This window comes from Osmia bicornis, chromosome 8 (assembly GCF_907164935.1).
Source record: "Osmia bicornis bicornis chromosome 8, iOsmBic2.1, whole genome shotgun sequence".
NCBI lineage: Eukaryota > Metazoa > Arthropoda > Insecta > Hymenoptera > Megachilidae > Osmia > Osmia bicornis.
The window spans coordinates 5660948-5688016 of record NC_060223.1 but is presented as its reverse complement, the minus strand read 5'-3'; the positions used below and the strand labels follow the sequence as shown (position 1 = coordinate 5688016).

General features: G+C 38.4%; 1 protein-coding gene and 1 long non-coding RNA gene across 2 annotated transcripts; one reads left to right on the top strand and one right to left on the bottom strand.

The window, feature by feature from the left end:
- Positions 1 to 126: 126 nt before the first annotated feature.
- On the bottom strand, positions 127 to 24223 carry LOC114875170. The gene is made up of 15 exons (XM_029185152.2): positions 23921 to 24223; positions 23558 to 23849; positions 22185 to 23173; positions 4293 to 4527; positions 3760 to 3914; positions 3487 to 3681; positions 3298 to 3410; positions 3065 to 3231; positions 2840 to 2995; positions 2689 to 2756; positions 2520 to 2600; positions 2285 to 2446; positions 2005 to 2202; positions 1830 to 1934; positions 127 to 1753 (listed from the first exon to the last, which is right to left on the bottom strand). Exons 3-15 carry the CDS (start codon positions 22240 to 22242, stop codon positions 1629 to 1631), a joined length of 1818 nt encoding a protein of 605 aa, XP_029040985.1. The 5' UTR covers positions 22243 to 23173; positions 23558 to 23849; positions 23921 to 24223; the 3' UTR covers positions 127 to 1628.
- Positions 12974 to 27069, top strand: LOC123988058. Its single transcript, XR_006829624.1, has 3 exons — positions 12974 to 13591; positions 14082 to 14255; positions 26989 to 27069. It is a non-coding gene; the product is annotated as an uncharacterized LOC123988058 (long non-coding RNA).

Here is a 27069-nt window from a genome sequence, read left to right as displayed (position 1 = left end):
GATGTTTAATTATACAACATATATTTTTGTAAGATTTTATAAAAAGGAAAATATATTTTTATAAAATAGAATAAATTGTTTTATTTAAAATATCTAATTCTTTTCATTTAAGTTTTGCATATTACAACAGGAATACTATGATACACATTATGGTGAACTTCAACACTTCTGTTAGAATGTTATAAGATGGAAATATAAATTACACATATGTAAAATAACATAATTTTGTATTGACCTTCACATAATGTTTGATGTAACAAGTTAATTTTATATTTCATCACATATTAATAAAACATAGTCAAATTGGAAAACTAACACAAGCGAAGTTTGGCATCTGAGCAATCTGTAATAATTTTATTCACAGTATAACTCAAAAATCTATCTACATTACAAATATCACTATGTAATTGATATTATACATTACTAAATAAGAATAGGAAGGTATAAATACATATGTATATACATTTACATATAAATATAAAAACAAGTTACAAAAGTATTTTATAAAAGTTTCATTTCACACGATACTTTATAAAAATCCTACTGTTGACATTAAATTTGTTGACACTTGTTACACAATTATTACTTGTTACACAAATGTTTGCTTCTTTAAATAAATTTTGTGCTTACTGCGAAAACTGTCTATGGTAAAATAGATTATTTTCATAATTTATCCTGTGTTTACTTTTTACTTTAAAATCTATTATTAAGTATTAATATGTACTTCAGTAGAAAATAGAACTTCTTTCCTTAAGTACAATTTAAAAGTGATCTTAGGTGCTTACGTTAATTAATTTGAGGCGTATATTCCTTTAGAAGTAACTTGACACAGTCATTAATAGATTACCAAAAACAAAACATTATTACCTACTTTGCTATTAAAAAAGTGATTTTTACATTTTTAAAATGTTTCTAACAGCAGAAGAGATAACCAAATATTTTATTAATAGTCGGCCACTTTGTATGATGTACTTTATTCGATCAGTCTCATTAGTCAATTAATAGTATTAATTATATCTATTTAATTTACTCAATTTTGTCATTTTCATTGATTTAAACTGAACACGAATTCGGTTGCACGTTATAAAGTTGCTACTGTTATTATTAGTATTACATCGGTAATTGCATTGCAGATATATTATTAATAATTTAATATAAAATTGAAATAAGTAGAAAAAGATGTATTTAAAATTAAAAAATATTGGATACTGGTTTCTTTGGATTCTCCTAGCAAAATGCAGTTTCCAGTTTACTATTATACTTGTATCTTACAAGGCAGTGTTTGGTGATAGTATAAAAAATACTAAAAATTTATGTATCTACAAAAATATTGACTGTAAATATATTTAAAATATAAAGTAGATCATAATACTCTTTGTTAATAGAGATATAATTAAAAAATATTCACATTGCTCTGACAGTCACTTTCTAAATAGATTTCCTGTATAAAATTTAGTTTCTTATTAGTTTCAAATATATTTTGATATGATTTAAAATCAATTTTTTAAGACCTCTCGTACAGAAGTCTACTGTTATTATTCTGCTTCATATTGTATCATAATAATGGTACTTTGTCAGTTCTATAGAAATATTCATTCACTAGTTCATTATTCGTTGTTAATTGCCATTCAAACATACTCATAAATATTTCTGAGATAAGTAATTACCGTCACAAATATTACCAAACCATAGGATGCAGTTGCTGCGCTTAAGGCAAAGGATGGAATGTTATTTCCCGATATACTGGTAGTACCTGTTATAAAACAAAAAATGTACAATGAATATTATGATACAATGCTAATAACAATGCTAATTATTTAATTTATTACCAGATATCCTAGACCGTGGCGTGGTTGTAATTCTCATTATTGGATTATGATGAATTGGTTTCATTGGAGTTGGTGCAGGACTTGGAGAATTTCCATAACATTGACCTTGAATTTCGTTAATTTGTTACATATTAAATCTTCAATGTGAATGCTATTTTATGACTTAAACAGTTACCTTTTTTATAAAGACGCATTCCTTCCTGTTTGGGATCAATATTTCTCATGCAGTGGTCTCCAGCTTCTTTGATATATATTTCTTCATCATTCACGATTAAACCGACAAAACATTCGTTAGTACTAGTATCGTTTCTCATAGTATACGTATACATTACACCCTCCTCTTCCCATTGTCCCAGACATAAGTATGTTCGTTCTAAGATATCACAAATGATCGTTGAATTTAAAAGAACAATCCACAAGGATAATAATTCAAAATGGTGAATTCAACACTCTACCTTCGTAAAGTTCACCGGACTCACAGTCGGTAACTTTAAAATACATTATTTCACGAGTATTACAATTGCTACTCAATTCAGCACACATTCCTGATAAGTCAGTTATCATTCCCATATACTGACCAGTAATTGGACAGGGAGATTCAACTACACGTTCCACTCCTAATTTAAAAAATATCATACATGTAATCCACTTTTTCTTTTTAAATAACGTGAACAGTGACAATTAACTTACGCGCTTGTGTCATCCAAACTGGTTTATCTAAATTCGGGTCATCGCACAAATAAGATTGATAAACTGGACTTAATACCATTCCTGTAAAAATGTGTCATTTTACTAAGTACTTTGTACATTATTTCATAAACTAATGAATCATTTACTTATTAAGACAAAGGGTGAATACCTATTCTGAACTCCAATACATTTTCACTTCGTTGTCTCATCATTAAACACACATAGGCAGCTTGTTCGCTGAAAAATATACAAAGATAATTAAGGGTAACAGATATAAGAAGCTATTTATTTAAACTTTATTAATTGAAATGCCATCCTACCATTGATCTTTAGAATAAACAATGTACCGACCAGTTTCTTCATTTGAATCTACAGTAATAAAGGTGTAACTGTTATATCCATTGAGATCAGTGAATGTCATAGTGCCATTGACTATGAGAGACTCTTCCCACAAACCTTGTGCCCATTTTGGGAATCTAAATTAATCATTCATTTTAACTAAATTGGGACAAATAATTAATTAATAAATGAAAAGATATACTAACGTTGCCACGTGGGTTTTTACATAATTTGGCATTTTCTTTTGAGTCGGAATTTTACTAAGGACCAGCGTTTCATATCCACTGGTTGAATTATCTAAATCTTGTGTACAACTTGAATCACTGCTGAGTGCCATGTACGTTTTTCCTTTTTTGTTATCCACATGGAATAGCTGAAAAGATACTGCATTAAATAAAAATTGTATTTCTTTTTTTGTAATGTATTTTTTTAAACTTACCCCGCATCTGTATTGTGGTCTACCTTCACTAATTGCATTATTATCCAAAAGGGCGAAATAGGTGGACCCATTTGGACCAGGCCAATTGCCCAAGCAGTTAAACGTTAAATTTGCTGAAATATTAATAACAATAAGTACTCTGATTTTTCCACATATGAAAAGAATTTATTATATTGAAAGAAACATTACTGTGAGACTCAAAGGTACAGCGATTAAAATGCAGCCTCAAAACAGAACCATCAGGGCAATTGTTAAAGGAAGATGAGAAGCTGTTGCATTCAATGGCTCTTTCAGATCCATTGTTAAGACTGTACTTGAAATGATACTGTCCACTTATAGGACAATATTCGTTGCTAATAGAAACACTCCCAATTTCTTTAGTACCTGTTCAAACAATGAAGTAATTAAATATATTACAAAAATTAATTAAAGCTATGGTAGAATAAGGAAACTTTCTCTTACGGTATAAAATGGACGTGGAATTTAATTTATCACAGGAAGACAGGGCGGTGGATTCAGATGTGTAACACCTGTTCAGATTTTCTGAAAACACTTCTATAACGTTGCGTGATCTTCTCGTTAAACGGAAACATCGGATACAGTCGCCATCGCCGTATCTAAAATGAAACGAAATTTCAAATTAATTTTATGGTAAAAATTCATTTTCCAGTGGTACATTAATGATCTACAAAAAGGGGGCTTGAAATTGAAAATAATTCAGTCCCTTATACGTGGTTAGCCACGAAATGCAGAAATTATATCCGGCACCGTCTGGAGTCTGGTCTATTTCCATCCCAGACGCACTGCAGACGTCGGGGCATCCCTTGAGGATGCGCTGAGTAAGCGAACTCGATCAGTACATTTACCTCGTCCAGCAATCAATATTCTTAATAATTATTATGATTTATTTCTCAATACTCTTTTTCTGGAAATTATTGCTGCAATTTTAAATTACAATATATGAATTATTTCTGATTTTAGTCGGGCCAATTTACCTGTCCATTAGCAACACGTTATCACCGACCCTCCTGTGACAGTATCCCCACACAGGTATGGCGTTAAACGTGATGTTGATGGTGGAATATTGAATTGGCTCGTTACTCGTGTCACCGGCTTCCTTTCCGCTCACCTGTGTCACGAATTCACCCTGAAATTCCGCGGGAAAGTAACAGCCGACCATGAACTGGGGGTCGTACCCTTGAAGGCCGTCGCTGGTGATCACAGTCGCATCTGTAAATCAAATAACGTCCTCCGTCAATCTCATATCATTTCTTCTACTACATAGCAGATTTTAGGCAATTTAAATGGTCAATTAGACCTTTATTGTTTCGTAGAATTATTATGTTCTATATTCTTTCATAACATGCTGGGTTTGGACCCTAAGTTTCTGCAGCCTCTGCTAAGATAAGGAGGGCTTTTAAGTTTAAGTAATTTTTCGTCTGTTGCAAAATGTTTGTATCTGTAAAATTAATGGATAAATTAACAAAGAAGTTTGTTATCTTTCATCTGCAGATCGCGTTAGATACACCTGTGCCTGGGAAAGTGTTAACATCAAGAATTTTCGATGGTATGCGAATCTACTTTCACGAGATTGATTGTTTCCGCGAGAAAATCAATACACCGAATAAAATGAATTCTCATGAACGAGCCCGGGGGTCATGCGAACGACCTTAAGCATCCTTTGTGTTTGATGAAAGCCTCGATTAATTTGTATAACGTCGTTGCACTTCCCGGTTGAAAGAAGCAGGTCGCGGCGTGGAGGTTCATCGATAGAAAGAAATGCACGGTTCTTTTATTTATAAGTTCCATTCCTGGTTATCTTCAGCAGGAATGGACATCGGTAACATTAGCATGGAAAATAAATCGCATTCCACCTTGCTGCCCACATGTCGTGCGCCCAACGATCCATGAATGGTCATTAACGTTGGCATTAAGCGGTTACGAAGGCAGGTGCTACGACGACAGGTGGACCACCAGGAAACTTTGCTACGAAACATAATACTATCGCTTCTTTGTGACGCCCTGGTACCGCTTGTTATCCATTCACGTGGCGTCAATCACGTAATTCATTTCCCTAAACTGATCTTAAACTGAGTTAAAGGCTATTATGCTATTAGGCGGGGGACCTTGGGTACCTATTCGCAGAGTTGGAATCTTTGAATTTTAAAAGCTTGAAATATTAGAATAATGGAAACTTTGAATTTTGGAATTTTGGAACTTGGGAGTTTCGGGACTTGGAAGTTTGGAAGCTTGGGAACTTGAAAACTTGAGAGCTTAGGAGCCTTGGAACTTGAAAACTTGGGAGCTTAGGAGCTTGGAAACTTGGGGGCTTAGAAACTTGGAAGTTTGGGATCTTGGAGGCTTGAGTACTTGAAAACTTGGGAACTTGGAAACCTGAAAACTTGGAAGCTTGAAAGCTTAGGAACTTGGAAGTCAGAAGGTCTGGGAGCTTAGGAATTTGGGAGCTTGGGAGCACAGGAACTTGGGAGCTTGGGGGCTAGAGTACCTCAAAATTTGGGAGCTTGGGAGTCAGAAGGCCTGGGAGCTTAGAAACTTGGAAACTTGAAGCTTGGGATCTTGGAGGCTTGGGTACTTGAAAACTTGGGAGCTTGGAAGTTTGAGAACTTGAAAACTTGGGAGCTTGGAAATTCTAAAATTTTTAAATGACCAATGCACATTTGTGAAGAAGGCCCTGACCTCCAGCACCTGCTAATTACCAAAGCTGAGATTCACCCTAATTACTTTCCCCACACCTAAATCACCCTTTCACCAAATGCCAAGGCACTCAAAGTGTCAACACTTGTACGATAAAAGGGTGAACCATTTATCCTGCAAGGAACTCTCAGACAGTACCATTGAAGGTAACAGAATCCAGGAATGCTATGGTAGTGATCGCGTAACTCAACACCGTGACGCAAGCACGAAAGAGCAGCTTAGTTCTCTCTGTCGAATATAATAAAAAGGAATCGTTGAATGACGACGGTCACGTTGGACTCTCTATTTAACTTGGCGAGCTTGTAGAAGAAGGCGCGGCATGGGATCGACGGCGTTATGAGTTTGGTTCTCAGGAACCTGAGACCACCGAGTTTAGTCCGTATATAATGCACGAAGGAGAACGCGACAAGCACCGCGAGAAGGAATGCGAAGAACAAGCTGCTTTGCTAAGGCATTACGCCCTTTCTCCACGTATACACACGCACGCACACATACACAGGTGTATTGTCTCTTTTCTTTTTTTTCCATTTACCGACAATTCATCTCTTTCCTCTTCGTTACTGGATACATATTTCTTTCTGTTTGCTTTACTTCCCATTGATCAGCTGTACACACGTTTCGTTTCTACGGGGTCCCGTTTGTCTTTGGAAAGGAACAGAGTATTTTCGGGGTCCATGTTAAAGAAGGAGCATTGGTTTTATTTTGGCAACGTTACACACAGAGGACAGGATGCGTTTCACAAGACTGGAAAGATTCTTTTTTAGTTCCTTTAATTGGACTCCAACTCCTCTGGAGAAGAAGGATATTTAATTTAGTTACTCGAGGGTAGTGAGAATCGAATGTCAAGGAAGATAGAAAAGGAGAATAAAGAGTATCCGTTTAATCAATTTGAAAGGTACGTAACGAATACGAGGGAACGTTTAATGGTGAAAAGTATCTCGCGTGTTCTTCGACGTCCTTGCCCTTAAGTAACCATGAATTATAAATCTTCGATCTCTCCCCTTCGCGAGGAATTTATTTTAGATGCTTGTTCGATGCAGTTCGCGTGACGCGACACGCAGATGCTACCTTCTGCCGTATAAACGGCTCTTCGAGGGCGATAATGAGGGCAACAAGTGCAGCTGGAAAGTACCGTGTGCACCATAAATTATATCTTACTTACCTCTTGACTTTCTGATTAGATCGACCCTGCTGATTCTTTTTTTCTTCTGTATTCAACATGATTCCTTGGTATTTTGTACTTTATACGAGGTATTCGGTACTTGATTTGATATTTTATATGTGGTGCTCTACATTCGGTACTTAATAGTAGGATACCCAGTAGTTAGCATTATAAATTTAATACCAATACTGAGTACTCAACAGTAGGCATTTGGTACTCTAAATATAATACCAGTACTCGACGCTGAACGCTGGGTGCCTAGCACTCTAAATTTAATGCCAGTACTCGGCACTCAGCGATGGGTACTCAGTACTCTAAATTTAATACCAGTACTCGGCACTCAACACTGGGTACTTGGCACGCTTTTAATACCAGTAGCCGGTACTCAATATTCTAAATTTAATACCGGTACTTGGCACTCAATACTAGGTACTCATTATTCTGAATTTAATACCAGTACTCGTCACTCAACCCTAAGTACTCGGTACTCTAAATATGGTACCAGTACTGGGTACCCAACAATGGACACTCGGTACTCTAATTTAATACCAGTACTCGGTACCTAACAGTAGGCACTCAGTACTCTGAATTTAACATCAATATTCCGTATTCTAAATTCAATACCCGTACCCAATACTCGGTATCCTGTACCTAAATACCGGTACTCAGTATGCGATATCCAATATTCCATAAAAATCGAAGCTATCAAGTTGCCAATTAACCGTAACTTCGTTTAAAATCCCTAGAATTGGAGTATCTTAAGTTTGATCTTGATTAGGGCTTGCCTTTTACCTTTCAGGTAGGTATGTACCTACGTAACATCGTTGCCACGCAGCTTACCATCGTAAACCGGAAACACGCTATTAGCCGGGACTCTTGTTTTACCGTGATCACGTGTTCCTTTATAATTGCCTCGATGCTTTTTCTGTTCATCAGCTTTTTTTCCGCGAGTCGTGCATGTGTTCAAACGAAAAGTACTGCGTTAAAGAATAACGCAGGGTAACGTGACGGAATCCTCCGAAACAGGTTGTTTAATTGCAACAGCTAATGTGTAACTTTGCCATTTCCGTTTGAACTTCTTCTTTTCGCAACCGTTCCCTCAGAATAATTATCTGATGTCTCCATTCGTACAAACAGTGAATTTCAATGAAATTCTTTTCGCAAATTCGGAGGAACAAAAGATACCATCGTTACCAAAGTTTCTACTAAAATATAAGCTTTCTTTCTTACAAAATAACCGAGCATTCTTCGCCATCATCTATTGAATAACTAGACGATTGATTGCAACGAAGCATAACGCACGGCTTCACGCTTTCTGAAGCCGGTCTACGAGGTGAAAATCACGAAGAAGAACGGGGTCTCTCGTTTCCTTTCGAGCAGCGATTCTCCAAACTGTACCGTTACATTTTTTCACCAACTAAATTCCAACAAACGTTTCCTTCTATTTTAATTATACACTGACTTCCCTTTCTTTTAATATCACTCTTAATGCATCGAATACTTTTCACAAGAAACATCATCTGCGATACTTGAAGCTTTCAACGAAGAGGATCTCGAAAGGTTCGACGTTGAAAGATTTTAATAAACCGTTCCGTAGCAAGAAAATTCTCGATGATCCACATCCGGTGGTCCATCCTTTTCTCATCGAGGTCGATGCGCTTGCAAAAAGCGACCTTGCACGATCCTGACGAGAAACCTCTTCAGGATCTTCGTTTGCGCAACATATGGTCCGAGGATGATTATAGTTGCTTCATCATCCTCGATACGAAACCTTGATCGATACCTAATTCAACGCGATGCTTTTCCTTTATTCTCCTCTCTAATTTTTCTCTTTTTATTCGCAAAAGGTATACAAGGACGACGGGAATGAACGATGAAGAACCGTTTGAAAAGAGAGGAAGAGGCTGCTTTGCAATGCCGATTCTCCGCAAACGCGGCCAGAATTGTTATTCCACGTTCAGTCAAGTCTTTTTCTAAATATAATCGCTCGGCTTCCGGTCGTACACCAGCCAGAGAAGAAGACGAAAACTATAAATACGTGTCCAAGTGGTAACACGGGGAATCGTGCAGGAAACCGTGCTCGTACAGTCAGGAATGTCTTGTCTTTCATGAATAAACAATCGTCTCAACAAAACAATATCTCGTTACTAACTCTCCATTGATAAAAAGAGTATTTCTTTAACACTTTCCAAGGGAAGGGCATTCAAAAAATTTGCCAATACTTTGGGACCAAAGTCCTCTACCTGGGTGAAATTAAAAAGAAATTATTTTGAGGATTGAAAGGTCAGAAAATTAAGAACGGAGGCAATTAGTTTTTAGGGCAAATGAAAAGAAACAAGGTTTATTACCAACGAGATTCTCATGGGAATGCAAACAGAGGCGCGAACTTTAACGCTTCTTTCTCTTCCGATCAAAGGGAGTACCAGCATGTGAATAAGAACAGAAGCTCGCGTAAAGACAGACAGAGGAGAAGAGAAATGTCTAAATATAAACTTGGCGAATGGTGATGAAGGGTTCGTTGAACGTCGAAAAAAGTACATAGAGAGCAGCATATGGTTTGCCGATCTCCATTTTGGGTAATTTCAAAGGTTAAATAATTAGAAAATAAAATTAGGGCTTTCTCCCTGGTCCGCCGTCTTAGGGCTCTCCCTATGGTCCGCCTACTTGGGCTTCTCTCCCTGGTCCGCCGTTCGAGAATTAAAAAACTTCTAAGAGAAGGGTCAATTATTGTATCAGAATCTTCAACTATATACATTATTTTACCTAATTTTCAATCAGTTCTATTAGGCGAGGGACCTTGGGTACCTATTCGCAGAGTTGGAATCTCTGAATTTTAGAAGCTTGGAATATTACAATAATGGAAACTTTGAATTTTGGAATTTTGGAGTTTGGGAGTTTGGGAACTTGGAAGTTTGGAAGCTTGGGAACTTGAAAACTTGGGAGCTTAGGAGCTTGGGAACTTGGGGGCTTAGAAACTTGGAAGCTTGGGATCTTGGAGGCTTGAGTACTTGAAAACTTGGGAACTTGAAAACTTGGAAGCTTGAGATCTTGAAGGCTTGAAAAATGGAAAAAGAAAATGGCACCAAGTAAAATGATCCACAAATATTCAATTTTTACAATAATTACTTATATCTAAAGAACGAAAGATTACAAAATAGTAAAATAATTTTCTGAATGTAAGATTTTGAGACACCCTGTACAGTTCGCGCGGAAAACGAGAAAGTGCAGGAAGCGTGGTGGCAGCAGCCAACGTCAGTCCATCTGTCCCGGTCCCAAAATGACGTGACACGTGGTCGCACCTGCCCGTCTTAGGAGCAGTTTGCGCCATGCGAGCGATTCCGAACCACAACTAACAGAAAAGACCGCGAGAAGCCCGCGCGGGCGAAGAGGAAGGAAGCTTCGAAAATGCGGGAGCAGGACGCGAAAGAGTATCCGGTCCTTCAACGCGTGACATATGTTCGGGCACGTTCCACCTATCAAAAGTCCGGCGGTGTCAGCTGGATCCCGATGATGACTGAAACTCGTCTCGCTTTCTCCGAATATCCAGAACCATGGACGTGTGTCGTGGAGTCGTATCCATGGTTTTAAATTAAATACAAATTTTTCATTTCTTTTCACGACCGCGGGCAATCATCTTCGAAAGTGTCAGTAAAACGAGAAGAAGATTCTCCTTATGGAATATGTATCCCTGCGGATTCTCGTAGGCGTCGCATTCTATTGTATCGAAACGATATTCCTTTGTGCACGGACGATTATTCACGAGGGAACACGACAGCACATCGAAAAAGAAGAGAACGCGATAGAAGATGTTCGCGTTAGTTCAGAAAGCGCCGGGTATACTTGGTTTGTGGGTGGAAGCGCCTGGGAATTCGAGGATAGATGGGACGTAGGTGTGTCCAGGGTGGTCAAATCCCCTTTTATGCTTAAATTTCGAGGAACCATTCTACGCATAGGAAGAATTTCCTCGTCCTTTTGGTTCATTTGTTATCATAAAATTTCTATCTAGCGAAGCCTTGGAAATAGTATAACAATTCTGACTCGATTTTATAACATAAAAGTATTTCGAAATTATACTTATGATACATCAATTAACAGCTTAAAGTTTAATCAAAATAACTATATAAACGCCTTATCAATATTCTGAATAAAGATCATTAAAAAAAATTATGAATCAATCAATGTACAATTTGGTATTGTCTATTCAATTTGCAATCAGCAACCATTTTGTAATATAAAAATTGGCAAATTATTTATGTAGTTATTTTTTTGAAAGTTTTAATTTTAAATTGATATACTATAAGTGTTATTTTATGACACTTTTATGTGATGAATTCATGCATTTGGTATGCAACAATCTATAATGCAATTATAGAATTTTTGTATAAGAAATTATGCAAATTTGCGAGAATTTTCTTATGTCCCTTCTCACGTATGCGAACTCATAAGATTCTACTTAGAAAATCGTTTACGCTCGGTATAATGAGTTTGTCGTTGAAAGAACTCGCGTCTATAAATGAGATTCGACTAATTGGCAGTGTGTGTAATGGTAACGTAATTGCGACACGATACGCATTAAATAAGATAGATCGCTCTGGAATGTTAATGGATATATGCACGTTGTTTCCTGCTTGTCAGCGAAGACCTTCCAAAGCGTTCTCTAGCCGAGTTCTTTAAGTACGCGCTTTTAACGATGCAGTTCACGGCTACGATTACTCAACCGGTGTTAGTTATATTTAAAGCCGTTAATTGGCACCGTGAATCACGATGGACAGGAACGTGGGATTATTTTTGGGTCGGAAAAGTTCGAACTTAGGTGAAACGGTAAGACCTTGTACAACAGGTCATTAAACTCTTCTTTATCTTCTTACACCTTGGAAAGGAAGTGAATAAGCGCTATTATTAATTTTTTAATTTTAGAATTTGGAACTTGGAACTTTGGAAACTTAGGAGCTTGGGAACTTGGAACTTAGAATTTTTGAAACTTAGGAGCTTGGAAACTTGGAATTTGGAACTTTGGTAACTTAGGAGCTTAGGAGCTTGGGAACTTGAAAACTTGGGAGCTTAGAAGATTGGAAACTTTGGCATTTGGGGACTTGGAAACTTTAAAATTTGAGAACTTGGAAACTTAGAAACTTGGGATCTTGGTAGAATAGGAACTTGGGAACTTGGAAATTTAGGAGCTTGGAAGCTTGAGAACAATAAAATTTTATAATTTTAGAATGGTAAAGGGCCCAATCCCCATATTTTAAAACACCCATCCTGCCCCCTACCTAGTTACTCCTTCAAATTGATAAAATTTCCATCCAGAATATGATAAAAGAAGAAAAATAAAACTAAGAAAGATCCTCTACTCTAACACGATGCAACACAATCTACATCGAAATGTACACCGTCCTGACTTTCTTCTGTTTCGCCCATAGAAGTGACTAGTTGCATCTGCACGCATACGAACCTTTTGTATCCACGTCTAACTGTACGAAAGGGCTGTGAACCAGGTTTATGTAGTACATAACCAGGGTGGATACCTGTTCCATCCAGCGCACACGAGGTATCTGCACCGAGAGGATCTCTTTACCATTTTATACAATATGAACAACGATTCCCCATCAATATTGTCATACATGTAGTTATCAACTTGCATCATTATGCTTCTGAAAGTGTCGTTGATAATTTCCATGGTAATTAATCCGATAAGTCTTTGTACCGAGGCTTGCATTACAGAACAATTATTCGTCGTTCGATTTGACTTCGCTATCTAATCAGTCGAGACTGACTTCTCGGAACCTTAAGAAAACTTTTTGTACACTTTGTCTCGCAATGACGTAATTTTTAAATGCCTTCTGAAGAAAGTGTCGTATGACTTGACGTCACCGTTCGAACGGGATCAAAGAAGGATCTCCTGGTTGAAAGGAATAGGTGGAATAATAATTAAACAGGTATCGAATGTGTAATTTCAATCGGTTCAGATCGAACGCAAAGGAAAGTGATCCCTGGTGGAAGAGGAAAAGAGCAAAGACACGCAGGTGCCGCGCCCTCGTTGGGTGAACTCCTTGGAGCGAGGTTCTCAGCCGATTACTCAAGACGTTTAAAAAAAAAAAAAAAACTTAACCGACGTGGCCTCGTTCCGAGGGAATTACGTTTTAGAACGTAATCGCGAAGCGAGGAAGAGGTGTCTGAAGGAATGGATCGAGGTTGTCAGGTCGTCACACTCGCTGGCAATGCAACAATGACCATTGGAATGAACGGAGAACGAAGGAGTCAACCGGAAGTTTCTTATAATCCGCGGATGCCTACCTAGGTTACGTGCGTGTCTTCGCTTTACCCAGAGATAATGTATACATGTACAACAATTGTCGAGGTTCTAAGGTCTAGAATCTTCGTTAGAAATAGAAATGAGTACATCAGTTTCTCTTTCAGGTGAATTATATTTTTAAATTAGTATGATATCATAATTAAGGAATTTAGTATTACGCCTTCTTAATTGCTATTTCTAATTTCATATTTTTCCACGCTTTTGTGTATTTAAAAGAATGGAGTTACTGTGATTTTTTTAAAAATAAATCTTCTATTAAAAAAAGAAGAGGCACAGAACCTGAGTTTTCTAATTTAATTAATGAATCTACTACAATTTAGACCTTCCAAAAATTACTATTTTTAATTTGAATATTTTTCAACTCTTCTGTGTATTTAAAAAATGAATTTTTAAAAATAAATTTTCAATTAAAAAACTATGTTTTTTAATTATTTCTATAATTTAATTAATGGACCTCCTGCAATTTGAAGCTTCGAAAAATATGAATAACTAATTTCCTAATCGTCGACAATCTTTTACTGAAAATTTTACTGAGAAATTGCTAATACTTTTTATTCGCAACGAGCAAACGTATAATTTCTAACAAAATTGCAGTCAGCTGGAACATCTGGCATTTTGGAAGGATCGACGGAGGATCGCGTGTGAGGTCTGGTCCAGGTTGTTCGTCTTCAAATTCCTTGGAGCGTAATCGTTGTCTCGGCCGCGCCCTAACGGAAGTTCTAAGCTGAATTTGTCATTCGAACGGACAACTCGCGTGACCAAAAAAAGGTATCTCTTTTGTTAAATTCTAGAGCTTCCTTCTAGGATGTATTTTGTCGGACGACCTATCATCAGCGACCATTTTCGAATTCTTTCCACTGATAATCACACGAATTTTCGTCCTCTGTTGCTAGCTACAGAATGGATTCTCTATGGTTCTATTGTTCTTTACGAATAACGTTTAATTTGAACGTCTAGCGTGAATAATTTCGAAGCTTCAATTGTATTGGTATTCCTTTCTATTTTTAAAAATGTAGAGTGGCCTTCTCAACACTCTGAGATTTTTACATTCTAAAATTTTAGAATTTCAGAGTTTGAAAATTTTCAGATTCTAAAATTGTAAAGTTCTGAAGGTCTAAAGCTCCCAAATTCCTCAGTTCCCAAGTTTTCAAGCTCTCAATTTTTCAAATTCCCAAATTTTTGAATATCCAAGTTTCCAAGCTTCAAAATTCCTAAATTCTAAGGTTCCTAAGCTCTAAAGTTCCTAAGTTCTAAAGCTCTCAAATTCCCAAGTTCCCAAGTTTTCAAGCTCCCAATTTTTCAAGTTCCCAAACTTTCGAATTCCCAAGTTTCCAAGCTCCAAAGTTCTTAAGTTCTAAGGTTCCTAAGTTCTAAAATTCTAATAGACCCAGGCTATCCCCCAAGAAATCCCAATCACCCGAATGGGTTCGCCGAAAATTCGAAGAATTTAAACAGGCGACTTTGCACCTGTTTCTCAATTAGCCACTTTCGTCACGAGATCGAGCTCATTAATCACCCTCTCGGAATACAACGCAAGACCGGAAAAAAACAGGGAGTCCCATCGTTTCTGAATCGGTCTGCCTTTACCTGCGGTGCTCGTTTGCGAGGGAAGTCATTAATCATTGCTTTGGCGACAGCCAAAGCTATCAAAGCCATCGCGCTTTTCGTCTCTGTTTCTTTACAATGAAATCGAGAACAAAGTGCGCAGAGGAAGATCCATTAGGATAGTATTTGAAAAAGCATTAGACGCATTTGAATTTGATTTATTTAAAGACTTCCATATTTCTGATGGATGGAAAACGATATTTAGTTCTTTTATAAAGCGAAGGTGTCGAACGCGTGTAAATTTCCTTTCAAAGGCAAAGGAATCACAGCCATTTCCGGAAACGTCATCTCCGCCTCGGTACACGCGATTATCCGTGGGCTCGGCTTTCTTCATTCACCTCTGTCGTGGCGAAAGTGGCATCGTAGATAACGATCTACCTGTTGTTTCGAGAGTAGACTGCCAGGAAAGGCAGATGCGCCACGAGCGCATTATTCACTCCAATGATTCATGATTACACGAACGTGATCGTGATACGTTAATACACCAATTATCATTCTTGAATAAAGAGAATAAATCGCACTAAACTGTGATACCATGAAACCATGGTTGAAATAGAGAATCTTAGAGCAAGATTTAGATGAGCTTAGATCTTGGAAATCAAACTTTTGAACGATAGTGTACGTTAATCGGGTCGATTACGCCCATACACGTGTGTAATAACATTTACGTAACGTCATTTTGTTGTGTAACATCAGTGTAAATCGAATAAGATAATAAATGAAGGAAATTAACTTCTTAATCGATACAAAAAAATATTGAATTTAGAAACATCGTGGGAGGCCGGATTATGATTCCCCTCCCTTTAACGATCCTTCTAGGGAGGGTTCCAGATCGTATCACGAATCTTTCTCAAACAGATGGCCCTTGAAATCCCGAAGAATACCTCGTGCGTGAGGTCTTCCCGATCGCGATTCATAATACACCTCGTATCAATGGCGAATAATTTTCAGCTCGATAAGATTTAAAAAGAAAAATCCAGACGAAACGTTAAGCATTAATTTTCCTAAATTTTATTATTTCTAATAATTCTATCGAATGGACCAAATAAAGTCGAGCCGATGACTTATCGAGTCTCCTCAAAATAAAATGAAACTTTTCCACAAGGAAAATGAGGAATCTCGTGTAACATAACACGTTATATTTCATAACAACGAAACGCAGTGGGTGGATGTCAGAGGGATAATATTCGTACGGGATTGCCCGTGGAATATCGAAGCATGATGTTGGCCAGCGCGTAGGCAGCGAATAATTGATATGCAAATGTGTCTTTCAAAGCTAGATACCATTGACGATGTAACGTTACGAGCTAGAGAAGAAGTTTCATTTCTAAATATCTTTTACAACACTGTGTCAAATTAACGTGTTGACACCTTCATATTTAAAGCTGACGACGCACCTGGCGTCAATCAATCTCTGCTTCAAACAAATAACGACACACCTGGTGCGTCAGCTAGTCTCTATTGAAAACAATTAATGACGCACCTGGTATGTCAGCTAATTTGTACTGAAATCAAACGACGACGCACCTGATGCGTCAGTGAATTTCTATTGAAAGCAAATGACGACGCACCCGGTGCGTCAGTCAATATCTATTGAAAACAAATGACGACGCAGCAGGTGCGTCAATCAATCCCTGTTAAAAACAAATAGCGACGCACCTGATGCGTCAGGCAATCTTTATTGAAAACAAAAGGCGACGCACCAGCTGCGTCTCCTAATTTCTATTAAAACCAAGTGACGACGCACCTAATGCGTCAGGCAATCTTTATTGAAAACAAAAGGCGACGCACCTGCTGCGTCTCCTAATTTCTATTGAAAGCAAATGACGACGCACCCGGTGCGTCAGTCAATTTCTATTAAAACCAAGTGACGACGCACCTGCTGCGTCTCCTACTTTCTATTGAAAGCAAATGACGACGCACCCGGTGCGTCATAAATATTTTAATACTAAAATATCCTGTTAATTTTCATTATAATTCCTGATAAGTTTGATGGAGGATAATAGGCGAGTTCCGATACCGGTGTGTCAGCAAAACCACCTCTCGATTTCCAAAGATCGGCTCATTGTTTCGTTCCGTCCTGTGTGCGGCCTAGGTTTCTTTGTCTCTTCGGCGATTCAATGGCTTCGGCATTTCGCGTCGTGCGATGAAAACGATGAACGTGAAGCCTGTCCGTAGCGTTTCCCACAGTTTGTACGGGTCGCCCCGTTCCGTTTGCCGCGCAAATGTTCGATCGGTCGGAAAATAATAAGCGGACACAGAACCCAGTTCACGTTCTCTGGGGCGTTCCTTGGAAACCGCAAAAGATGCTCGCGGTACCCGTGGCTTATCTTCTCTTTTTTATTATATGCCTCTTCTTTGCCGTGAAATCGATTTGGGCGTACAAGAAGGGAACGAGAGATTCCAGGCAGCAAGAAAAGATTGCTTCTTGTTTCCTCTTCCGGCTGGAAAGTGGTTCGAATTTCGTGGATCGACCCGCGATTAAACGTTCCTTCGTTTTTTTCTAATCGATAAAACTGAAAACATCGTTTCTTCTCCCTTAGTTTCGACTTCGTAAACGTATGCCGGAATAATTTATTGATCAAGGGAGACGTGAAGGGTACAGCACGAAGGGTAGCCACCATCCAAGACATTTATTTTCGAGGGACCAGTTGAATCTTTGAACATGTTGAATTTCATTCGGATCCCCTGAATAGAGCCAGCAACCTCTAATGCCTTGGATTCGTACCATGGGGTCCTGTAAATCACCTCGTTGAAGTGGAGAGCACCCTCCAGCAATCGATAGAAACCTTGCTTAAAAATGAAACTGTACACGTCTATGGTGTTTCTATTATAAATGAACCAATTCCAATCGCCTACAATATCGATAGGGTTAAAAATATCGATCATCCATTTACATAGCTGTTTTTCTCAAACTTTAATCTCCAAATTGATGGGTCATAAGTGTTATTTATTTAAACTTTTCTGTCATGAAATCGTGTTAGACTCTCCAGCTTCCAAAACCCATGAGCTTAGATCTCATCCCAAGATATTGTAATAACTCTGCAAATTTCAATGCAAAATTATTTTCATTTCAAAGACCCAAAGGTGATACCCTTCAACCCACCAACTGATGGTTAGCTGAACCGGCCAGGTGCCTTCTGCGTCTCGTGTCACGCGCCTTTGCTATCCCTTTCTTCTTTCAACGACCAAAAGGATTGAATATCCATGGTGTGCACGGGACACGGAAGCGAAGAGGAGAGCAAGCGAAAGGGGAGAGAAAAGAGACGCGGAGTCGGAAGTAGGTGGTATGCTGACCCTATGGCAGATGTTCCATCAAGAGTATCGCAGAATTCCTTTGCTTCTTTCTTGATATCGTACACGCGCCCTTATTGTTGTACAAGAGGTCAGACAGTTCCCTCCTTCCTCTCTTGTAATTCGTGTTCGAGAAACAGCTTGCCCCGTTTCTATTGTACAACCCTTTTCGGACACTTTTTACGTCCCCGCTTGCACGCAAGCTGCTAAGCATCTCTTTCATTTATTAATGAATTTTTCATTTCTTTTCATTTCTATAGAAACACTTTAGAGCGCTATTTTTACAAATAATTATTTCCATCGAAGAATCATGGTTTATTACTGTCGCTTGATCGTTCGAAAATTGTCCTCCTCGTACGGAAACGTCCCATCATCTCGTGCACCCGTTTATCCCTTATTTCTTGTTTAATGATACGTATATATCACGCAAATGAACGCTGAAAGTTCGGCACGAGCTACGAGCAGAGACTGGTTTTTCATGGCTTGCGATTCTGGACAATGCCGTAAGTATGTGTATATACACATGCGAACTTACGCACGGAATGTATTGTGAACGTAAGTGGCCAGGTACTCGCAATCTTCCTTTGGGAACCTTTCAATGCACCAGCCATTATACTTGCAACATTCGGCCAAGTTTCTCTCTTAAATACCTTACAGGTGTAAATCCAGTTTCTTCGAATAACTAGACGATTGTTGGGGATAATTTCAATTTGTACTTGAATCACGGTGTTTCCTTTTTTCGTTGGTATTCTACTTTGCATAGGGACACGTAACGAACTAGCTGTTACGGTAAGGTGACTCCACGTGAAACCTTAATAACCACGCGAGACCCCCAGCAGACCAAAACCGTGACCCGTAACCGGATAGAATATTATAATAAATGATACACTGAGTAAAGTTTCGACTTCTAAAGGTCTTCCTTCTGTTTGGAAGAAGATACTCTTCTGTCCCTTCTGGAGCAGCTCGTTGCCACGGGGCAAACGATGCTTGCAGGCAAATTATAAGCGCGTTTCACTTATCCGAGATCAGAGTTCGGTATTCCGTTCGAGAACAGTTTCTCCTTGATGTAATTACCGGCTTCCAAGAGGATCGTGTTCGCGTTGGTCCTTTCGTTTTTCCTCGGTTCACACAGCCCATCATCGACTGCCACCAAAAGGACGAGTCTCTCTCCGGACTCCTGTCCGCTCCGGCATGCTTCATCTTTCCGCGGTACATTTCGAGATTAGAGGAGACGGAAATAAGCAGAGAGAGAGACCTACTGGTCGGTCCTGCGGTAAGAAACATTTTTGTCGGTCAACCCTAATGGTTCCTTGAGAGCCCTTTTTCATTTTCTTTCTTCATTTTTTGTTTTATCCCACCCGGGCAAAGGTGTAAATTAACTGCCACGCAGGAGCTCCACCTTGTTTCCGGTGAATCGAAAGAACCTTGAAATGACTACCGACTGGACCTTTTTTTTGCCAATATTCTGGGTTATGATTTAAAGTAGAATAGTACTTAATTATGGAAAAGTGGACGCGTAACGGATCATGCGCGGATGGATTGCGGATCAGATGCGAGATACTAATTACTCTATTAAGTAATTAAAACGATTTACAGTACATCTGCTAGGTTATCACTAATTAGATTAATTATTACAGAAAACAAGTTGAAATTGTGGGAATTTTTCCAAGTCATTTCAATTCTTTCATATTTTTATGATCCTTAGAGATACGCGTATAACAATATTTAATTGAACAAATTATTCTAGAATTACTAAATAACCCTATACGTACACTCGCGATCAAATCAGGCTCCCCGGGAAAAATGATGACGTCCCGGGTTCCCACCCTTCCCCTTAGGCATTCCGGGGGAAAATGCTACCGTAGGAGCGTGAGTCCCATATATATAGGCCTGAGGCCTTCCCCCACTACTCTCGTATAAGCGCGTGCGCGGGAAAATTTGAATTGGTATTTACCTGTTACTCGTATTTCTCAATTATATACTTAATTTTTTAACATTTAATAACTAAAAATTATATTATTTTCTTTTCTAAATTACTTTTAACATTAATATCATCAAAATTAAGATTCTGAGAATTCCTGTTTACCCTATATAATCATTTTTCCTGAGAAAACCCGATCATCGAAATTTTCGACGAGCATTCACTAAATCTGCTGAAAGAAATCTGAAAGAAGAATCGTAAACACTGTTCCCCCCCTCAAAGAGCATTCTTCTAATGATACAATACGTAAGAAAAACCGAGCAGAAGGAAGGAAAATGAGCCGAAAGGACTCAGAGTGGATCATCCGTGAACGTCCAAAGCATGTTTCTCGCGTTTCGAAGGGGTTGCTTCAGGTAAATAGAGAGTTTCTTGGCTGCCGTGAATCCTAAAAGGCGGATTGACGGGTCAAAGGGGGAAAAAAGAGAGGAGACGTATTTTGGACAGCTTTGCAGTTGAGTTTACTATCGGTAATCTCGAAAACCGATCTCCAGCAATGCTGGGAACCACAGAGCTTCGCTGAAGGACGATTCATTAGGATGGCTTACCAGTGATATTACCACTCGTTCGCCCATTTATAGCAACGAGAAACCGAGCAAAGATCTATATCCACGATCGGAAATCTATTAATGATCATAGTCCTTCTAAATCCGAAACAGAGGAATTCGTAAGACATCGCGGAAATCGAAAACGTTCGAGGAAGTCTGCTCATTTCGATGATAACGAAGCAGGGAATTCCCGAATGAAACATTCGTAGAAGGCCGTCGATCACCTTTGGAATGACTAAGAATAAAAATAATCCTGGTCTGAGAAATGAAGCTTGAATTCCGTTCAGATGATTGATACGCGATAAAGAAGTGATCTAATGTGACCAATTAACACTCTCGCATTTAATTGGAAAGCTTTCCTAAAATCAGAAGTCATGGATAATAAATTGAAATAATTGAAACAGAGGAAAAGTTTAAACAGTACAATGTCGTCTGTACTGTGAATAAAAAGTGTTTGATCAATGGGGAGAAACGCAACCGTATCGTGAAACTAAAACGAAAAAGTATTTCGGTACGAAATACGAACGGCTCTTTCGCCTGCAGTTTAATGTGAAACCCATTGAACCGATTCGAGATTAAACCTGCTCCATTATAAAGTAAGTAATAGTGGTTTTCAGTAATTTAAAATAAATAAAGGGCTCTAATTAAGAGCCCGAACCCTTACATTTTCTTCTACCTTGCCAGAAGAGGCCATCTCCTTCCCAATTTATTATATTAATAATTTAGGGAAGAGAACAAAGTTTATATAGAAAATATAAATGATTACTGCTCAGTGATTTCAAATAAATAAAGAGATCTAATTAAGAGTCCAAACCTTAGTACATTTAAATTACCTTAATCTTAATTTTGTTCATTCATTTTCTACTACTTTGTCTAAAAGACGTTCTCTTTCCTGAATTATTAATATAATAAATAATCATTTTTCAATAATTTAAAACAAATAAAGAGCACTAATTAAGAGTCCAAACCCTAATACATTTAAATTACCTTAATCTTGATTTTGTTCATTTATTTTCTACTACTTTGCCTGAAGAGGCCATCTCCTCCCCAATTTATTATATTAATAATTCAGGAAAATATAAATAATTATTTTTCAGTAATTTAAAATAAATAAAGAGCTCTAATTAAACGTCCAAACCCTTACATCTTAATTTTGTTCATTTAATTTCTACTACTTTGCCTGAAGAGGCCATCTCTTCCCCAATTTATTATATTAATAATTCAGGAAAAAGAACAGGGTTTACATAGAAAATATAAATGATTAATACTCACTTTGACTGTAGACAACACTGGCAATGACCAACAACACGAGCGTTCCTCTCAGCCTCATGTTCAAGACGCGTCCGGCTTCCTTCAACTTCAATCCGTTCCGGCGCCTTTTGAACTCGCTCACTATTGCTGCTCGATGTATTCAGTTCAAACCGCGACGTATCGACTGTCGTTCAAAACAAAACTGTCCGCGCAATGTTCATCGAGTTACCGGCACGCGTCGAGCGACGTTCGCGTTAATTACTCGTGAACCGATGCCATCCCATTCAACGTTGCGCAGAGGGGAAAGAAAAAAATATATGAATCGGTGCGGAGTGCGTCAACGAAGAGCGTAAATGCTCGGTCGTGTGCACGCCTTTCTTCGGCAAAACGTGACTCTTCTCTTTCCTTCCTCCCTTTTTTTTTCCCCTCTCACTTGTTCCGTCCCTCTGAATGGTGTACCCGTGAACCGGAGCGTACAGCACTTTCCACGAGTTTAGCCGTGAAGGAACGCGATAGAAATACCGTTTGATATACTGTTCTTTGGTAGATTAAAAGTGTATAGCTGGACAGTTCGCGAATCGTCACCAGAAAGTTTCAGAGAAATTTTGTCAGCCTCTGTTCCTCGGTGTTTATCGATTCTCGAAAAATGTCTCGGTCGACGCGATCGTGGATGATTCGATATTCTATGTCACTTCATCGGTGCTGTGTCAAGGGTTGAGACGCAGTGACATCCGAGGGGTTGAAGTAATCGGATAGAAGCACGATATGACCGCGAGCCGCACCGTGTTGCGGTCCGCAAACGAATGCCACTGAAGTTGCCGCTCTTCCGAATTCCGTCGGCGCATAGGTGTGCGTGCGCCTATCCCCACTCCAACCGCGATTTACCCCCACCACTGGCTTCTCAGTTGCGCGCACCATCTTCCTTACCCGTTGCTACGAATGCAGGAGATGTGCAGCATTCGATTAGCAATGGGGCCGATCTAATTTCAAGCTTCTTAAATTTATGATCCCTGGAAAATAAAATACGATACTTTCTTGCCGATCGAACCTTCCAAAGATAAACGTAAAATAGTCACTTTCGATGCAACAAATGCGTGTTACTATTGCATGCATTTATAATTGTAGACTATTCATTAAAGTTCCAGTCTTGGGGATTTAAATTGAAAATCCTGTTACAAATTAATTCGGTGCCTTTTGTATTACGCCTTCTTAATTAATATTTTTAATTTAAAAAGTGACAATATGATATAATAAAAATAAAGTTTATTTCAATAATTGGAATTACTATAGCTCTAAAAATAAATCTTTAATTAAAATGAAGAAAAGGCATTGAATTAATTTGTACATCTAATATTTTATGAATTATAAAATAATTACTTTAAAAATGATCTTACTATTGATTTCATAGATACGTGTTGTTCCACACACAAGGCTAGTTTCATTCTTTCTCTACTTTCCGCCGGCCTCGAATCCGGTATATCCGCACTTCCTTTATCCCCACTATATCTAGCCAAACGCGTGTGCGGTCAATGCGTCAATTACATCTGAATCCGAAGGCGACGCATCATGGGGATTATATAAAAATAAAATCTGCTGGCCGTTTTATCAATGAAGTCAAGTTAGGAGGGGTCTGTTTGGAATCCTTGATAATGTTTAATAAACGTGTTCTGATGCAACTTCTCAAGCCTGAAAAATGAAACAAGTATTACAAGTCATATCACTGATAATTTTCATTAAACATTTTCAAACAGAACTACCGTATTATTGAAACGATCTACGGACATCCTGTAAGTTACTTGTGCTTTGATTCCAAGGAACAACATTGCAAACTATTATTTCTCACGCTCGTGACGTGGTCACGTAACTTTTCCCGTTTAATCCGTGGAATAAGGCAATGATGTAACTTGGAACGTTTCGCACAGTTCGCTGGTCGCTTTTATCATTAACCGGGAGGAACAAGCGTAGGACTCCGGGATTTATGAATGATTCGGACGAGTGAATGAACGAGGTTGACGCATGCGCGCTGCCGGTTCAAATTCCATTCCCATTCCGATCCCGCTTCTATTCTCATTGCTTTATCCTTTGCCGCGTAGGTACACACCGTGAACGTGCACAACAGCTGTAGAATTCATAAAAAGAATCTACTCCGAGTGGGATCCTTATCGAGGAATGAACGTCGCTACGAAACGCGTCTTTCTTTGGTCGTTAAAAAATATTTGCACAACACCGTGGCGCGTCGGTACCGTCACTAAATTAGCCTGTTAGTTTGTATAATTCCTGGCTTGCCGCAACTCTCGTTTTCCCTCTAGTCAGATAAGAAGGCTATTACCTTTCCCACATACCGTTTCGGTCCTAAACAATCAAACTTCTACGGTGTCTGAAATAATGCAGATATTTTTATATTAGGATTGTTTGTAACGAGAGATTAAAAAAACATCGTCGTTTACCATTACATATTTCCAGTGCCGGCCAGGAGATTTCGGGGGTCCGGGCAAGCCTCTTCACATAAAGTACATACCTGAAATAAAATTTATAAAATTAGCATTAAAGCTTGTATAATTAATTTAGATTAATATTCAAGTAAACATTACTCTTCTTGCATTCTTACACACAAAATTGTCTTATGGGGGCCCTGGATCTCGGAGGGCCGGCCCTACATATTTTTGAAATTATAAAATCAAAAGCGTACACAGATTATCATTACTCACGTAGAAGATGAAGTATACATAGATCTGTTTTTTAATGCTGTTCAGGTTCCATGAACCGGTAGTAGCAAAAGCTGCATCTTTACGTGGATTGTTAAGATACGATCGCTTTTGAAAAGTCCAGCTTTGGGAGATCAGTATCTCTTCAACGGAGTCTCCGCACAATTTCCCCGAAATGGCTTTCAGAGTGTTAGTATTCAAACAGGAATTACTCTCAATCTAATAATTTCATCTCTTGTTCGACAAGCAGCGTCGGTAACAGGTTTTCCATTATCCTATTCCAATACAATAACAAAACAATTTTATAATTCTTAAGATTGTACTCGTTGCTCCGGTTCGGTCGACAAAATTAATTGTAAATGTATGTAGATTTTATATTTAAGATTCAAGAGGCGTGTCGCACGGTATCGACGTTCGATATTGAATCTTCCCAAGCTGAAGGGAGACGAAACGAGAAGAGGACACTTGTAATGTGTATAACGGTCACAATAGCAGGTTACAACTTGTCGGTACAAGCCGTGAACGGTGGGCTCCCTTTTTAAAATTCGCAGCTGACAGTCAAAAGGCAACAATGCCACTGAATATTGAAGGCATACCTCCTTTGAAACATCATTCCTCGTAGTTGACCAACACGACAATTGTTGCGTTACGCTCTGACTTATTTATGAAGATATTTCTCGTGTAAAACAATATCATTTTCATCTTCCTTGGATGCGTTTCATTGAAATTTCTCCAGAAACCAGTAACAGAGTGTGATTTAATGAAAGTGCATACAAGCTGTTTCAAGATCCAAATGGAATCCTCTTTGAAAAGTCGATTTAAAGAATGCGTGAAATACGTGAGCATTCGTCGGAAGTTCAGATTTTACGGATTTCTTTGCGAGTCTTTGTGCGCGAGAAGGGTTTCCAATATTGTTCCCTGGAAAAGAGATCGAATCTTCAATTCTTTTCATCCATTTTTACATTTTCAAAATTGACAATAATTTAAATGATTCTTAACTCGCACCAAAATGTCTGGAACAATCTGTATATTAATTAAATTAATTACTACAATGATTGTTATAGGAAAAACATGTGAATCTATTGTGACGTGAGGATAATCCGAGAAAAATGTACCATGACCGCACACACCTGCCAGCTTAATTCATCCGCTTCTTTCCCCTTCTTTTTACACCCTCGCTTCTTAGCTTCCATTAAACATGGTTCTGCCTCTGCGAGGCGGAATGAAAGGGCAAGTGTTTGCCGAACAATCTTCCCCCGGTGGATAATGGTTAACCCAGAAACCCGTAATTTCGTCGATCGAATACTTCTTTCGCTTTCGAATAGTTCAAATATTTTCTTCCTCCTCTCTTTCCTCTTCCTCTGAAACTAGCAGTAAAATATAATGATCTAAGAAAAATTATAACAGCATTACTTTTTTACAATTTTTTTACAAAAAATTGTTCAATTCATTTTAAACGCAATTATTTATGCGGCCGCCTGCTCTCTTCTGTCCATAGAGCATTTATCAGGCGAACTTAATTACAAAGCCGGTAACACAATAAATAGAGGGGTCTTTATGGAACGCCCTGAAATTATCGAACATCTGTTGCATTCGACCTTATCTAAATTGTTTTAACGCCCCTTCGGAACTTATTACGCTCGCCGCGTCAGAGACTCAACGAGTTTCCGAAGGAAAAAAGTTCGCGAAACGAGATTGTTGAACTTTTACCGAAAATTTGAATGTCAGACATTCGGTCGCATTAATTAAGTTAATATCTGCCTTAATGGGGAAGAGGTCACGGTGAAGAACGCACCATGACACAACTGTTCATTAAGGAACTCGTCGGCCCAGTTAATTGAAATGTTACTGACGAATTTGTTACCATCAGCATAAAATAACCTTCGGGCATTCTAATTAGCCGGGCTCCCACGATAATTAAGCGAAATATGTTTGGGAACCTTGTTGGGTTACATTGAACGTACGTGATTTTATTCGTGCATTTCAATTATACCAAAGTGACGAGAAAAAGAATCTTCTTGTAGATGTAATAGCAATTTAATACGATTTTAATTATTTTAATTATTTTCAACGAACGGCCCAATTTGCTATTCACCGTGTTTACATATTTTATGCTCCAGACAAACGTCGTAACAGCACTTTTCCCATTCGTGGCAATCCTCGTGCTCGTCGCAAGAAATTGGCGGCATGTACCAATCGTA